At 55.9% G+C, this 16,461-nt stretch overlaps 1 protein-coding gene across 1 annotated transcript in view; it reads right to left on the reverse strand.

Moving 5' to 3' along the window:
- Positions 1 to 16,461, reverse strand: part of DTX1 (deltex E3 ubiquitin ligase 1) — a 34,303-nt gene that overhangs the window by 2,420 nt on the left and 15,422 nt on the right. Inside the window, exons 3-7 of the mRNA XM_059139368.1 lie at positions 13,895 to 14,576; positions 1,553 to 1,614; positions 1,051 to 1,212; positions 712 to 773; positions 37 to 195 (exon numbers count right to left, since the gene is read on the reverse strand). Of these exons, the coding sequence (XP_058995351.1) occupies positions 37 to 195; positions 712 to 773; positions 1,051 to 1,212; positions 1,553 to 1,614; positions 13,895 to 14,576 (1,127 nt within the window). The remainder of the gene's footprint in view (positions 1 to 36; positions 196 to 711; positions 774 to 1,050; positions 1,213 to 1,552; positions 1,615 to 13,894; positions 14,577 to 16,461) is intronic.

A 16,461-nucleotide genomic window follows, 5' to 3' on the forward strand; every position in this document is an offset into this window, starting at 1 on the left:
ACCCACCGGCCCCACCCACCGGCCCGCACCGCCCACCTTGTTGCCATTGGAGTACATGGCCACGAGGCACAGCAGGTGGTACATGTGGCCGCAGCGGCCCAGGCGGCCCACAAGCTCGGGCCGCACGCCCTTGTGCCGAAGCACGCCCTCGTAACCGGATGCGGTGACCAGGCGCTCCATGCAGATGGTGCAGTCCTGCGGGCAGGGGCACAGAGAGGAGACTGAGGACGGGCCAGGGCAGGATACCCTCAGGTGGGCGCGGCCCCTGGGCGGGGCCACGCCCCCAGGGCCCCAAGTCCCCAAGGGTCAGACTGCCTCGCCTCTGGTACCCATTTGGCAAAGGGCGAGGACACCCCCTTACACTGAATGCAGACACATGGCAGAGGAAGACGGGGCCCCTCGCAGCCCCCCTCCGGAGGTATTACAGCTTTAACTATACAAAAGAAAAATTTAAATATGGGGTGGAAAGTACGGGTGATAATAAGATACGAAAACTGTCATTCTTCAGGAGATTGACAAATGTGATTCTATTACATTAAAGTATTTCTGTTTATCACAAGACATTGCATAAAAGGGAAAAGGCGAACCCCCAGACTGGGAGGAGACACTGACACACAGAACCACAGGAGGGGGGTGGGGTGGGAGGTCAGGGGCTGGGGAGGCGAGGTCGCCGCCCTCTGCCCAGGCCAGGACCCGCCCGTGGGGGCTCACCTCATCTGGCGGGTTCTTCACCTTCTGCATGTACCTTCGAACCACATCCTCGGGGTTCTTACCTGCAAAGACACAGCGGGGTGGGTTCGAGGGTGCCTAGAATCTCCCCCTGAGGGCTTGGCTCAGGACGGGGTCAGGGGTCAGAGAGGGGTTGGCAGGAGTCACCTGTCAGCGGTTGCCGCACTCAGAGTTGGTGGCAGAGGGGGTCAGGGGAAAGGGAGCTGAGATCAGGAGATGGAGGTGGAGTTCTAAGTCCTATGAACAAACTGGAGTTAGGGGTCAGAGGCGCTGGGGTCAAGGGTGAGGTTAGTGGGGTCAGGGTCAGCGCGGAAGGCGTACTCTTCTTGAGGTGCTTCTTCTTGGTCTTGCGGCACGCCCCGGGCACCCCGGGCACGGGCTTGACGTCGCTCTTGCTCACAGGCGGCGGGTGCAGGATGGGCTTGGGGGCCCGCGTCAGGCACACCGGCAGGCCCGCGGCACACAGCAGGATCCCCGTCATCCCTGGAGAGAGGGCGGGGCCGTCAGGGGGCGGGGCGCCCACCTGGTCCCCTCCCACCCCGCCCTCCCGCCATTGGGTGAGTCCCTGAGTCCTCCTCAGGCCCCGCCCACCTGCTCGGCCCGGGAATCCGGGAGCCTTCAGGTGAGTAGGCTGGGGCCCCCTGCGCCCCACCGCGGGTGTTAGCCGAGTGGAATGCCTTCTGCAGTCCCCCCACAATGTCAGTAGGACCTTTCCTCTGGGTCCCGCCCACTAGTCCCGTCAAGGGGCGGAGCCACAGGGCAGATAGGTGGGGCCGCCTCCACGTGGGCCCCGCCCTTCTGCCCCTTCAGGACTGGATCTCACCTGCCAGGGCCGGATGGACTGGCCCGGTACCATTCAAGTTCTTCACCGGGAGCGCGGGTACCCTGAGGGGAGAAAAGAGGCCGTAGTGGACTCCAGCCCCACACCAGAAGATCAGGAGATCCTGGTTTGCCTTCTGGCTCCTGGGCATACTCTGACCTCTTCGTGCCTGTCCCGTCATTTAGAATGATCACCAGGGTCACAAACATCCTTCTCTGGGGGGGGTGTGGTGTGGTGTGGTGTGGTGTGGTATGTGATTGGGATCTCTGCCCCAGTTACAATGGAATGGACCCCTAGACTTAGTACTTTCTTCCCCACACCTCAGCTGGTCTCCCTTGCTTGGGGTCCAACAGCTCCCTTCCACTGGCCACTGTGCCTTAAAACCAACTATGAGTGATGTAGCCACTCTAGCATTTCTCCCAATAAAAGGTTCTGGGAAAGAAGCATTCAGGGATCAAATAAGTTACGAAACACTTCACTGTCTCCTTGAAAATTCACAACATATATGAGCACATTGAAGGCTCTGATAAGTCCTGCATAAGGAAATGTGATTGGGAATGATAAATCCAGGTTTTCCAAAGACATTTTACAATGAACACTTTTTTACCCCTCTCGAAGATCTACTAATATCAGTTCCTATAACTGAGGCATTGCTTCTCTTCAAATGCAGAGGCCCTAGGAAACCATAGCCTGCTTCCCCTCTTTGCCCTCCCTGAACAAAAAGCTCTGGCTGATTTTAAATGCTCTCATATCTCAGCTCAAGCGCTAACTCGCTGGGCATCACACAGCACTTCACAGCATCTCTCTTAAGCCTGTCTCCCATCCGTAAAGTGGCACGTTCCTTATGTTTGCTGCGAAGAGTCCATGAGATTCTGCACGTCGAGGGTCCTGCAGAATTCCTGGCACCTAAAAAAGCCATTACCTATCACCAACACCCCACTAATGAGTAACCCTGCTTGAGCAGTTTCACCTCTCTGCACCTCGGCCCGCTAAGTCATGGTTTATCTCACCTTCCCCTTGGAGAAGAAACCATGAAAGTACTACAGTGACAAGCTTGAGCAAGTCACTGAACCTCTGTGACCCTCAGTTTTCTCATCTGTAAAATGGGGATAATCACACCTCACCCCCAGGACTGCTGGGAGGGCTGAATGAGAGTGGCTGCGGTGATCTGTACACTATGCCTTCCTGAGTTGTCACGACTTCAGCGCTGGATTACGTAGGTGTACTACTGTCTGTCTGGCTGTTGACATGCTGGATAGGTAAGTCTCCATGCAGAGATGTGTTATTCAAGCCAGGGGAGCCAGAGGGGCTTGGGCGATGTGCCAGGAGAGGGTGCAGGAAGGGATGGGGGCAGGGACAGCTGGGGAAGTTGCTGCTACTACCCCTTTGCCTGCCTGTTAAGGTCTGAGCCTGGCCAGGGCTGCCTGGTTACCTGGCCCTGGCAGGCACAGGTGATCCCGGGCAGCCGGCTGGAAAGCATCTTTGAGCAAATGGTATGCTTGGCAGGCAGGCTCGGGCGCAGCTGCAGCAGATCCAGAAACACACACGCACACACTCCTGGGGAACAGGCGTTATTTGTCCATGCACACATATACTGGGGGAACATACCACACATCCAAGTACACAGACACACACACAACATAGAGAACACTGCACCAATAGGCACCTCCCCACATGGATACACACATCCCAGGAAGCTCCTTCCCCAGACACAGACACAGAATACATGTGCGTGGGGGAATGCACCACACACATTTGCACGCAGACACACACAAAAGCACACAAATGCACCAACACACTGGGGAACATATATCACGCACACATATATCCAAAGGCACACACAGAGGCATCTCAGGGAACACACACACACACACACACACACACTTCTGCAGGGGACACACCATGCATACGGAGGCATGCACACGGCGTGAGGGCATGCCATTGGATGAGAGAAGCAGCTCATGCAGCCACCCGGTGCACATGGGGACACACACAGACACGCAGATGCTTGGCTGGGGAGGCCCCCACTTTGCACAGAGTCTTGTGCACCCCTGCACTGCACACAGGCTCTACTCTCCCTGTTCAGCAGCACAGACTAGAACTTGGGCTCCCTGCAGCACTCCTCCCAGACCCCTCTTATGGCGTGGGGAGGGGTCTGCAGCAGGGAACCACCTGGTCACAGTTGAGGTGTGTGTGCAGAAAGGTGCTGTGCCTCAATTTCCCCATCTGTAATTGGAATAAAGTCCTGTGAGCATTCAGTGAGTTAAAACATGCAAAGCTCATAGTATGGTGCAGGGGTGTGAGCGGAGAAGGATTTTCTCCTTCGTGTAGCCTGCTGGGACCCAAGAGATGGGGCTGAGTTTCCATCTGACCCTCCCAGGGTCTGTCATAATCCTCTAGGACCTTCCTGCAGGATATCACCTAATCTCATCCCTCCTCTTACTCTTACAGGAAAACAAAGGGGCACGTACGTCAAGCTTCTCCTCCTGCCCTGTCCTTTAATAGAGTTCTAGTGTAGGCACACTGCTAAGGACCTCAGAATATCTAGGTCCCCCCCACCTCCTCTCTTCCCTTCTGTCTCATGAAAAAAAAAATCCTTCTTTTTGTCCACGGCTATCTGTAAAATGGATAGCAAGAACAATATTTAGCGTGCAAGCAAGTACTGCTTGTCTTCTACTGGTGGCAGACATCACTAATCCATCACAGCACTCTCAAGCTGAGCAGAATCCTCAGCACAGCCTCTGCCCATCAGGGAGGATAGTTCGCTACCCCAGGTCTATCTAATGCCCAGCATCTGGTCCAGTTCATGACCCTGGTCTTGCTGAGTCTTTGTCCGGGGAGGAGGGCACCTTGGAAAGGGAAGGTTTCTAAAATCTCAGTCATGCAACAATTTCTGGCAGCCCTTAAAAACCACAGAACCCAATTTACAAAAATGAGTCTTGCTCCTGGGAAGGTGGTGGATAGGGTGTGACAGTGGGGCTGTTTTTTATTTACTCATTACGAGCCGGGGAAGAGTGTGAAGGCAGCCCCCAGCCTCTCTCAATCTGCAGGCCCTCTGAGAGAACCCAGGGTAGCAGGGTTCCCACGATGCCCGAGCGTGGGAGCCGCCCAGGGGCCCCTTTTGATGTGGGATGCACTGTTTCCTCCAAGTCAGCGAGCACATCCTCATGCCCTGGACAAGAGTCTGCTGCCCGCAGGCCTCCTGGAAGGGGGGCCGGCCTGCACTCTCTGCTTCACCCTCTTGGGGCCCAGGCTGGCAAATGGTAAGAGGAAGCCATCGGACCCCCTTGAGATCTGCTCTAACCAGAAGCCAGGGCTGACCACCCCAGGATGGAGATGGGTCCCATTGCCATGCTGGGTTTCCTGCTGTCTTTCCCACCTCTGCATCGGCCCTGTTCTTCTTCTGCCCTCAACCCCACACAGATCCTACCTTGCTCAGGGTAAAATCCAACCTCCTTGCCCTATGGGAGATAGCCAGTACCTACCCTTTGAACTCTGTTTCTCCTGTAGTCACCTCTCACCCACCTTACCCCAGGCCCACCCCACCTACCCCTCCCCCCGGTTTTTGTGCTGTTCTGGAACACACCAGCCATATTCCTACCCCAGGGCCTTTGCACTTGCTGATCTCTCTCTCAGAATGCTCTTCCCCAGATATCCTCATGCCTTGATCCCTCACTTAACACAGATTTCTGCTCAAATGTCACCTTATCAGAGACCTTCCCTACCCTTTTACTCCAGAGAAATCTCTATCTTTGCATTACCTTATTGATTGCTTGATTGCCTTAGTGCTAACCATGACCTGATTATGAAGTCTTTGATCTGACCAGGCCCTCCCTGACTCTGTGGCCTTATCTCCTACACCCTCCGTTTTGCTCCTCCAGACACAGCTGTTGTGGCTCTAACCCACTGAGCATAAGTCCCCTGTCAGGGCCTTTGCACCTGCTGTGCCCTCTGCTCGAAGGCTTTCCCCCCAGATGCCAAATGGCTCTCTGAGGTCTCTACGGTAATGCCACCTCATCACAGAGACCTTCCTTGACCACCTGACTTCAACCCTAGTATACAGCACATAGCAGGCATTTGAGAAACACTTGTTGTGTGAAGGAAGGAAGGCTGAATTTGGTGGGAACTTTCTGAGCAGGTGACTCATGAGTACACGTTCAGGCCCTTTGTTCCCATGTGTTCTCTACACATATTTGAAGTGAGCCTTGAAGCAGGTGTCCCAGAGAAACACCATCTAGGGCCTCTAGTCCCCTCAAGTTCCTCTGCCAGCATTCACGCTCAGGGGACGTCCTGTCCAAAGGCCCAAGCAAATGTTTCCTGAGAAATTCCCAAAAGTGCTCTGTATCCCACTTGGGGCCAAGGTTCCATAATGAGGTTTTGAGGATCCCAGGCATTGCACAGAAATTGTCTTGGTGAGTGTGCCACACAGAGACAGGCAAAGGGGTGTTCTCTGTGGTCAGAAATTCCAGGCACTCACTATGGTCCCAATGCTGTTGTCCTGTTCCACTCCCCTCATCTAATCATTCCCCAAAGTCTATGACATCCCCACTATAGAGAGGGAAAAAAACTGAGGCCCAGAGAGCTGAAGTAGTTTGCCAGTGGTAGAGCCAGGATTCCAGCCCAGGCTGTCAGACTCCAGAGTCTGTGCTTAGCCATATGACATGAACCAAGTTCCCTCAGGCTCAGTGGCCCAGGCAGGAGGCTCTGTCTGAGAGAAAACCCCCCAGGATTGGTCTGAGAAAGAGGGCTGGGGTGTTTGGCTTTCCTTCTTGTCAAGGAAGAACAGAGAGGCTTCATATCTACACGGACTGGAAGGCAGTGCTCAAAGGCAGGATGAGATAATGCAAGATTTTCCTAGCTGCTGTTCCTCACACTGTTCCCTGCCTTTTCCTGCCTGGGCATCTCTGCCACACTGTTCCTCCAGCCTGTCCCTACTATTCCTAATTCACATCTGTCCTTTGAAGACAGGCTCAAAGGCCACTGTCTTCATGAGGGCTTTTCTGATCTACCTCAAATAAATCCATAGCTACCCCCTTTTAATTCCCAAGGGACCATGTTTCTCTCTCCTGACCCTGCCGTTTTTGTTTTGTTTTGTTTTTAGGATACAGACATATTATCTTGCTTTCTGGTTGTATGGTTCCACTTCTATCTCTTGCACCAGATTGTGATCTTCTAGAAATGTGTCTGAACCAGCCCTTGGGCCCTTGGATTGTGGACGAAACCCCATGCAAATGGGTTCTCAGGAAGTACCAAATGGAGGAGTTGAACTAAAAAAAAAAAATTGACCTGCTAGTTCTATGGTCCCTTCAGAGGACCTACGGTGCAGTTCTAATACCAGTGTCCTCCCAGAGACAAGGATGGAGTGGGACTGGCAAATACATGACCTGTGTAGTACTCTTGCCATTCCTGCACTCATGGCAGGCATCACCAATCGATCCCAGCATTCCTTTCTACTAAGCCAAAACACAACTTCAGACTCCTCTTCAAGAGTGCTCCTGGAAGACATAACCATTCGAGCAGAGATGGTGCATGAGATGAAATCTGTCATTGGTTTTAGGGATGATGGGACTGAGGCCAAGAGAAAGGAAGTGACTTCACTAAGGTCACCCAGCTGGTTAGTGGTGCAGCTGGCACCAGTTCCTGGAGTTTCCGAGTCAGAGGCCAGGGCTGACCCCACCAGGCAGTTCTGTGGGGCCATCTGGAGTTGAGCAAGCTTTCTGAGCCCACCAGATCCTGAAGTTCTTGATGTGGACCCCAGAGCTGGCTCAGGCCCAGGTAGGCTGCCTGAGTGGCCGAACAGAGGACCCACGGGCCTGCTCTGGCTACTCCTCTCTCTGTCCCAGGCACGAAGTAGGGTTTGGGACCCCAGGGAAGAAGGAAGCCACGTGGTCACACCCTTTAGGCCAGCTGCGTTCCCATCCTTCTGCCCAGAGCTAGGCTCCCTGTCTTCCCCCTGCCCCTGTGCCCTGGGTAGACGCCAGACAAGTCACATTCTCTGGTGATGGTTTCCAGGTCCCCTGATGGGCCTCAGGGGCCCTCGGGACACCTGGTGCTTACCCCGTGGTCCCTTGGGGAACCTTGGGAGGCTCTGGCCTCAGTCAGTTGGGTCCAAGTGGGTGAGGAAAGGGCAGAAGTGAGAGTGCCATGTCAGGGGAGAAGGACGTTGAGCAGTCCCTGGGGATCCCCCATGTTCCTTGGGCCTGCTCCCCTCACCTGCCCCCTCTACCTATACCTGGGACCAGCCAAGTCTCCACTCCCACTCCCCTCTGCAGGACCCAGGGCTGAGGACATTACACTGAGCTCCAGGGTGCCCCCTGGACCTAGCAAAACCACAGGCCATCAACAGCTGCCGTCTGGAGGCCTTTGCTCACTTCGGCTTTCTGCCTGGACAAGCCTCTGAGCTCCTGTGGGCCTCAGTTTCCCCTCTCTACGATGGAACCTCTCATCCCTGCCCCTGTCTACGCTTAGGGAATAAAGTGTGCAAAAGTCCGCTAGGGAGAATTTTTGAGGGCTGGTGGCCACTTAGGGCCAGATTTATCCAGGGGCCTGGGGGCTCAGCATCACTCTCCTTCAATGCCCTGGGCTCCCAAACCCCCAGAGCAGGGCTCTGTCAGAGAAGCCCCGGGAAGGGGAGGGGAGGGGAGGGGAGGAGAGGGGAGGAGAGGGGAGGGCTGGGCTGGCGGGTTCCCGGGTTCCCACGGCCTGGGGCAGCCACATGCAGACAGGGGTGTGTGGTTTGGCCTCCCAGAGAGCAGGGCAGGAAGTGCTTCAGGTCTGGGGCGTGGGGGTGTTTGGTTTGACCTTGCGGTGAGGCGCCCAGGAGGGAGGGGGGACTGCACAGGAGGCCAGGAAAAGGGGGAGGGTGGGCAGGCCACAGGCCTGACGGGGGGGGGGGGGCACAGTGAGGGTGAGATTTTCATGATGTCCTTTGAAACACTGAAATGTAATACCTATTAAAGAACCGAAGAACAAAATACGAAGTCTTTCAAAGAAAAACGTAAAATCACTGGTGGAAATAAAAAATGGGAAGAAAACACCCAAATATACTGACAATATCAAAGCCCACCTCCAGATGGGCTCCTGCCTCCTGCATTGGCCCTACCTGTGGCATAGTCTCAATATCCAGAGGGAACCTGTAACAAAAAAGTCGCACCAGCCTCTCCAGCTGACAACCCTCCTGGCTTCCATTTCACTCAGAATAAAAGCCCAAGTCCTGCACCACCCCCCAAACGCTTCCAGCCTCCGGCCCTAGAAGACTGGCCCCATTTCATCTCTGACCTTATCTCCCACCCTCCACGCTCACTGCCTGCAGCCTCTCCAGCCACACTGACTTCCTCAAATATACCAGGCCTGCTCCCGCCTCAGGGCCTTTGCACAAGCTGTTCCGTCTGTCTGGAATGCTCTTCCCCCAGTTCCCCAGCTGGCTTGCTTTTTTAACCTCCTGTAGCCTTTGCTCAAATGTTACATTCTCAGGGAGGCTTCTTGTGACCTCCTTATTTAAAAATCACGCCGCTCTCATCGGTCCTATGTGTCACCCACTCTTTATGTTTCCTCCACAGCAGCTACCCCTCTCCGGACCACATTCCAGAATTTATTTATTTAGTTCATTGTTTGAGTCTCATGAGACTGTGGTTCGGGGAGGGTAGGGATTATCTGCTCTGTCCACTGTTGAATCCCCAGGGCCCCCAAAATGCCTGGCACACAGTAGTTGCTCCTTGGATATGGGCTAATTCCTTTAAAAACAGATAAACATAAGATCCTGTAAAGAAGGTCAAAAGAAACTGCAAACTGTGACAGATAAAAAGATGGCACGTAAGGCATCTTTTTGTGCTTAACACACAAGCAGTGTGTGCAAATCAGTAAGGGAGCAAAAAGTAGCCCAAGAGAGGGACAAGCAAAAGGAATAGACAAGTAATTGGCAAAAGAAGGAAGCGCTGCCGGCTGGCAAATAGGAGGAGGTTCTCAGGCTCACGGAGAACTAAGGTAGGAAGATGCCACTCAAGGGGCATCACTATGGCACCGCTCAGGTTGGCGTGGTGTGCTGGCCTGAGGCGGGTGAACGGGAGAAGCACCTCTTCCCACAGCTGGCGGGTGGTGTAGATGGTATGGGTTTGAAAACACTGGCCTCGAGCTGGACAGCAGCCGCGCGTCACAGATGCAGCAACTGGGGACTAGAGGGGCGATGAGTCCTGCTGGGGTCACACTGTGAGAGAAGGGGCCAGAGCTGGGCCCGACCACTCCCCCGGGTTCCCTGAGGCCCTGTGCAGTCAGGGCCAGGTCTCTGGGACCCTGGCAAGAAACCCGGGGTGGACAGGCAGGGGAGTAGGGCAGCCCAATAGCCTGACTCCGACTGAGGACCTTGAGCAGGTGTCAGCCTTTCAGAGCCTCGTTTCTTCACGTGAAGAGTGGGGAAAATTGGACGCACCGCGTGGGGTTTCTGTGATGATGACAGGCCACGTGTGGAAAGGCCGTGACACGAGGTCGGGGACAAAGCGAACTCTCAGTAAATGGAAACAGGCCTGCAGCTGTCCCCTCTCTCCCCTCCAGCACGTGGGATGGAAACTCTGAGTCTGCCCCGCAGCTGTGTTCCAAAGTGCTGGACACTGCCCTCTCGGGAGACAGGGCGGGCCTTCCCCACCCCTGGTGTCCCCCAGGCGCGGGCTGCCAGCTGGCTCCCTGCCCCAACACAGGGGCAGTGGAAAAATACCCAGGCCGCGGGCACTGTGTGACCTTGGGCAAGTCGGTGCCCCTCTCCGGTCCTGTTCCCCACCCGGGGCTGAGATGCGGCTGGGGACTGATCACACAGTGGGGACAAATTTAAAGCTCTGCATACCATGGGCCCTGCAGATTCAGGGCGCATGAGTGGTGCTGAGAGGGAAACTGAGGCTAGGCATGCACCCAAGGTCACCCAGCTGGGAAAGGACTGGACTCGGGGTCTGTGTCAGTCCTGTGGGACAGAAGGAAGTGCGGAGAAGGGAACAGGAAGGAAAAGGAAAGGTGGCGAGGGGAACCACAGACAGACAGATGGACAGAGAGATACACAGACCCTGTTATCGGTTACACTGTGCCCTCCTAGAACTCCGATGTTGAAGTCCTGACCCCAGTGCCTCGGACACTTTGGAGACTGGTTCCTTGCAAAGGGGATTAGAATGAGGGATGAGAGTGTTTTAACGACATTAGGGCAGGCCCTAGCCTATGACTGGTGTCCTCACACAGCAGAAAACAGGCACATAAACATAGAGTCAGGGAGACCATGTGGAAGGCCACGAGAGCACGGGGGTGTGGGGGACCAGGGTGAGGCCTGGAGGTCTGGCTGCCTGGCTCCTCAGAGATCTTCATCTGTTTCCCTGCATAGGCTGTGCCCTGGCAGCAGGGGCTTCAGCCAGGAGGAACCAGGGTCCCCTACCCCCACCCACATTCCTCACACGCCCCTCGTTCGGAGGCAGAACCCACAGGTCCTGGGTCCCCCCCGCCCCCGCACCCCGAGCCACAATGAGTATTTTTAGCTCAGGTTCTTTGGAGGGGTGGGGGGGCTTGACACAGGCTTGTCTGGCAGGGCAGGGTCTGGATGGCTTTGGAGGGATGAGAAAGCGCTTGACAGTTCCCACTCCACCCCCTTCCAGGCCAGTGCCTGTTCTCAAGAGAGGGTAACAAACGGCTCCCAGAGGGAAGAGTGCGTACTGGGCGGAGGCACATGGCTGGGAGAATGGAGTTCCAGCAGGTCACGGGAGGACATGCTCAATGGTCAGCACAGCACTCCCAAGGAGAAATTCTTCTTCTCCCTATAACCCTCTTGAGCTCAAGCACACTCTATAGCTCCCCACTGTTGGCAGCAAAAAGCCTTAAGGCTCCAATCTGGCTCTGTGCCTCCATTTGGGAAAAATCTCAGCCCCTACTGTTCCAGCAGGAAACCTCCATCCTTGTACGGTCTCCAGAACCTGCTGGACACATTCCCACCCCGGCCCCTTTGCACCTGCTGTGCCAGTACCCGAGACAGGCTTCCCTGCCGGTGCCATGTTCTGCAAGCCCCGCTGAACTGCGTATGCTATTCCCTCAACCTGGAACAGCCTTTCTCCAGTGCTGGCTGCCTCCTCAGAGGGGGTCTTCCCCGACCGCCCCAATTCCCTCTCCACCTTACCACCCTATCTCTGCACCTCCCGGTCTTCCCTCTCTCTCCAGCGATTGTGTTCATTTACTCATTTATTTGCTGTATGTTTGTCTCCCCGTCACTCTGGGCCCCATGTGTCTCGTTCAGTTCTGTGAACACACACCCACAGTACATACTTGGAGAATTAATATTGAGCAATAAAGGCTGAGTAATTCCCAGCCTGCTCTGAAACACTGGGTTGCCCAAAGTTCATCAGTGACGAAGAAATCCACTTCACCTGGAAACCCACTGAACACACGTAAAAGTGACGCAAAAGGTTCCTGGACCAATTCTTATGATCACTATGTAGGATGTATGCCTGCATAGTCTACTTTTTCCTACTCTATTCTATTCGTTCTATTCCACTCCGTTCCATTAAAAAAAAAAAATCTGGTTACAACCTTTTGATTTCATAACCCAGTAGTGGGTTGTTACAATAATACAGCCCCGAAGAGAAGGTTCTCGAATTTTTGCTGCTGAGGTCCCTGAATTTCCCTGGTCCTGCCCCCTCCACACCCACTTCAGCTGGCTGACTACCCTTGCTGTCATTCGGGGGCCTGCCGGTCCTCCCTTCTCATAACACAGCCAGTCTGCTACCTATAGGGAACACTCCAGTCCCATGACTCCAAATGGGTGACTCCCTCCTGCAGCGCCTCCCCGAGAAGACTTCTGACCTCCATGGGGCTCCTCTCCGTTGGCACTGGGCCATGAGGGGCACACCTCTGCTTGTCCCCATGGCCTGTGCTCTTCTCCCTCAAGAAAGGCCTAGGGGGAAGGCCCAGGGAAGGGTGAGGAGGCAGGTGGCAGCTGCAGAAAGCCACCCCAAGAATCAGGAGTCATTCACTGCTCTGAGCCCTGGCGGTGGCTCCCTTGCCTCCACATCATCCCTCTCCCTGGATGCCCAGAGTCCTCCCTGCCACCGTGGCCCCATTGCGATGACCAGATGCCATGCTCAGGTCCACAGCGTCCTCACACTACGGAGATCCTGCTCCCGTATGCCACTGTGAGGACGCTGAGGGTCAATGAAGGACAAGTATATGCGCCCCAGCCTGCCTAACTCAGAAGTACCTGAGAGGGCATCTGAACCCAAGCGGTCACCTTCAAAGGGACAGAAGGCAGACAAGGCAGCCAGCTTTAGGTCTTGTCCCTTCTCCAGCCTACAGGAATAACCTCAAAAGTTCCTTCCTGATCTGACCTTTGCTGGTCTTTCCTGGATCAGGCCACGGTGAGAGGAGCAGAGCTGGCTCTTGGTGCCCACCCCACCTGGTCATTTCCCTTCTGGTCTGTCTCAAGGTCAAGGTCTTTGCTCCTCCTTCTCATTCCCACTGGTCAGGCTGAGACGGATGGAGTCAGGGCTCTAGAGCAAGCAGATGACAGACTCTGGCTGGGTCTGTCTCCTGGGGCCTGGGATGCCCTCACCCAGGGATTTCCTCAGTGAAATCCTGCTGGGAAAGCCAATTCCTAGGAGATTCCTTAAAGGGCTGCTCTGGCTAAAACAAGAGCAGAGACGCTGGTTCCTGTGGGCTGACTTCTCCTGGTCCACCACCCCATGCTGCCACTACCCCATGTCACCCGGGAGTCTCCAGAGCCCCCCAAAAGCCACAGTATCAGCCCAAAGCAACAGGGAAACTTGAGGTGTGGTGTGCAGGGGAAATACTCCTAACAAGTGGCCCACGTCTGTTGGAGCCTCCATGAGATGGACAGGAGACTGGGGAGGGGCGGGAACCTTCTAAAAATTCCAAGACAACACAACATAGTCTCTGGAATTCCCCGGCTCTGAATTCCAATCCCTGCTCTCCAGCTGGGGGACATACCTCTCCCAGCCCCGGCCTCCCCACCTGCAACCTGGGCATGATAGAACCGTCTGGACCACTAGTTCAGCAAGGGATATACGCGGAGCTCACACCACGACTGCTGGTATGCCCCTCCCCCCTCCCCGCCTCGCTTGTGAATGGTGGGATCCTGGGGGTAGTTAGGAACCCTCCCTGTGCTTGGTGCTTCCTCATCTGTAAACTGGGGGTGATGCGTCCCCGCGCATGGAGGGAAACCAGCGAGAACGCGTTAAGGTGCTTAATTAGCGCTTGGCACAAAGTGAACATCTACTAGATGCTAGATATTGGTCGGGACTGTTAGGCTCACAGCGATTCTGCGCTCCTAGCCCCGGAGGGCAGCCACCCTGCGCCCGGGGCCCGTCTTACCCGGGCGGGATGGAGGCGCGTGCGCTCACGCCGGTGGCGCGCTGGGGCCCGGGCCGGTTGAGGTTGTTCTGTCCGGGGGTGGGCGCGCCGCCGGGGGCACTTGGGCTCCGCGGGGGCGCCCCGGGGGGCGGCGTCGGCTCGGTTGGGCCGGCAGCGGGCGCAGCCCAGAGCGCCGCGCCGGCGAAGGTGGCGCTGGGGCGCACGGCGAGCGCGCCGGGCTGCCCTCCTGGCGGCTGCGGCAGCGGCTGCGGGGGAGCGGGGGGCGCCTTGCGGCGCTGCGAGGCCAGGATGGCGTTGGAGGCGGCGCGCGTGCTGTTGACCAGCAGGCACTGCTGGCACGAGCAGGGCTGGCCAGAGCTGGCGCCCACGGGCCACGACTGCGACTTGGGGATGGAGCCGACGGTGAGCGGGTAGGCCAGGTCCAGGCGGCGGCGCAGGCGGCGGCGGCGGCGCGTCTGGCGGTTCATCTGCGACATGCTGTTGAAGTAGATGAGGTAGCAGAAGCCGAGCGACGAGAGGTCGAGCCACGGGTGCTGCTTCTCGTAGGCGTTCTGGATGGTGATGCAGATGTCCATGTCGTAGGCCGTCCACGCGCCGCCGTCGTTCTCCCACTCCCACACGATGCCCTTGCCCGGCGCCGACGACGGGTCGTAGAAGTTGCGCCGCACGGGTCGCATGGTGCCTGCGCTCACAAGGGGAGGGAGGTCAGAGCGGGGGTGGGGGTTGGGGAGGGCAGGCACCCCTCGCCACCCCCAATCAGCACCCACACCGGAGCGGTGGCCGCACAGGCCCCAGGGGAGTGGGAAGTTGAGGGGGGCGCCAGGGGGCTGTTCGGAGGGATCGGGGCACGGCGGCGCGGGGAGCTGGGGCAGCCAGGGCTATGCACTTGCACGCAGTGGGGGGCAGGCCGGCCTTCTTGCCTTATTCCAAACTTCCTTCGCCCACCCCCTTCATGGGAGCTTTAATCAAGCACTCTTCCATTGGCTCATTCGTTCATTCATTCAATGGAGCCTTCATTCATTCATTCATTCATTCATGCCTTAGTTCCGGCATTCCTATCTGGGTTCATTCAGGAATTCCTTCATTAGCTCCTTCACCGGAGCCTGCCCTCATCCCTTATGCTTCTCCGTCGATGCATGCCTTTGCACTCCCTAATTTAATTCATGCATTCAGCCGTTCCTTCATTTACCGCTACCCTATTTAAAAATGTGCCACCCCTCCACATACTTCCTTTTCTCTCTCTCCATCCCTGCTTGGTTTTCTCCATCTGGCATAAGTTATATTTTACCTATTTATCTTGTTTTCTGTCTCCTCTCACTAGAATGTCACCAAGGCAGGGACTTCGTTATCCTCCCTGCGGTGTCCCCAGCGCCTGCACACAGTAGGTGCCGAGCAGATAGGTGCTGAATGTAGAAATGCATTCACTAGTTCAGACCCCGATCCTTTTTGGGTGTGGTTACTCTTGTGTTCCTTCATGCCTTTTGCTCATTTCTGTGTCTGTCCATCCCTTTGCCCACCAGTTCCTTTGTTTTTTTTTTTTTTTTTTCAAGATTTTATTTATTTATTTGTCAGAGAGAGAGAGAGCAAGAGCGAGCACAGGCAGAGTGGCAGGCAGAGTCAGAGGGAGAAGCAGGCTCCCTGCGGAGCAAGGAGCCCGATGTGGGACTCGATCCCAGGACGCTGGGATCATGACCTGAGCCGAAGGCAGCTGCTTAACCAACTGAGCCACCCAGGCGTCCCAGTTCCTTTGTTTTTTTATTCATCTGTTTGTTCATGTGTTCCTTCCTTTAACAGACATCTGCCCACTGTGCTTTCGAGGGCTCCACGCGTAGGACTCATTGAAAATGCACAGAACCACATGATAACCCCAGCCAGGTGGGTGTTGATGCCCCCCACTTAAAAAAGGAGGACACTGAGGCTTTGCTCTCAACCACTGCTTCATGTTCCCAAAGCTCTAGGTGCTCCCTGGGAGCGAGGCTCCCTGGGACACTGTGTGAAAATAGAGATAAGGCAAAGTCCAGGCTGCAGGACTTCTCAGAGGCTTTAACCTGCTCTGCGCCTTGGGACCACTTTGGAGAGACAGTTTTGCCAGGCTCACTTGGTACACCTGCAGGAAGGCTGCACACTTGACTGCTTCTCAACTGTGGGCAAGTCCCTTCAGCCTGCCTAGGTCTCGGTGGCCCCAGCTCAAAAAGGAATGTGATGCGAGCCCATGACACCCCCCCACCCCCGCACAGAGCTGCAGGGAGGATTCAGTGAGAATAGCCACAGAGCCCAGGGACTGCACTGGGCCCCAGGGTCTGGGAGACAGACAGACTTCATTCCAAGTCCCCACTGCCCAGTGGGCCAGCTCTGTGACTGTGGTCCCGTGACTCAACATCCCTGAGCTCCAGCTTTCTCATCTCTAAAATGGGCATAAGCAACCCCACAACCCCTTTGCGAGCTTGTGAGAAGGACCACTCAGGTGATTCCAATCCAATCCACCATTTCCAGACCCACCCTCTCCCTCTGGGAGCCGGACTTGCGGTTCTAGCTGCCTCCTTGGCACCCTCCTGGGGAGCTCCAAC

The sequence above is a fragment of the Mustela lutreola genome, chromosome 11, assembly GCF_030435805.1.
Source record: "Mustela lutreola isolate mMusLut2 chromosome 11, mMusLut2.pri, whole genome shotgun sequence".
Taxonomy (NCBI): domain Eukaryota; kingdom Metazoa; phylum Chordata; class Mammalia; order Carnivora; family Mustelidae; genus Mustela; species Mustela lutreola.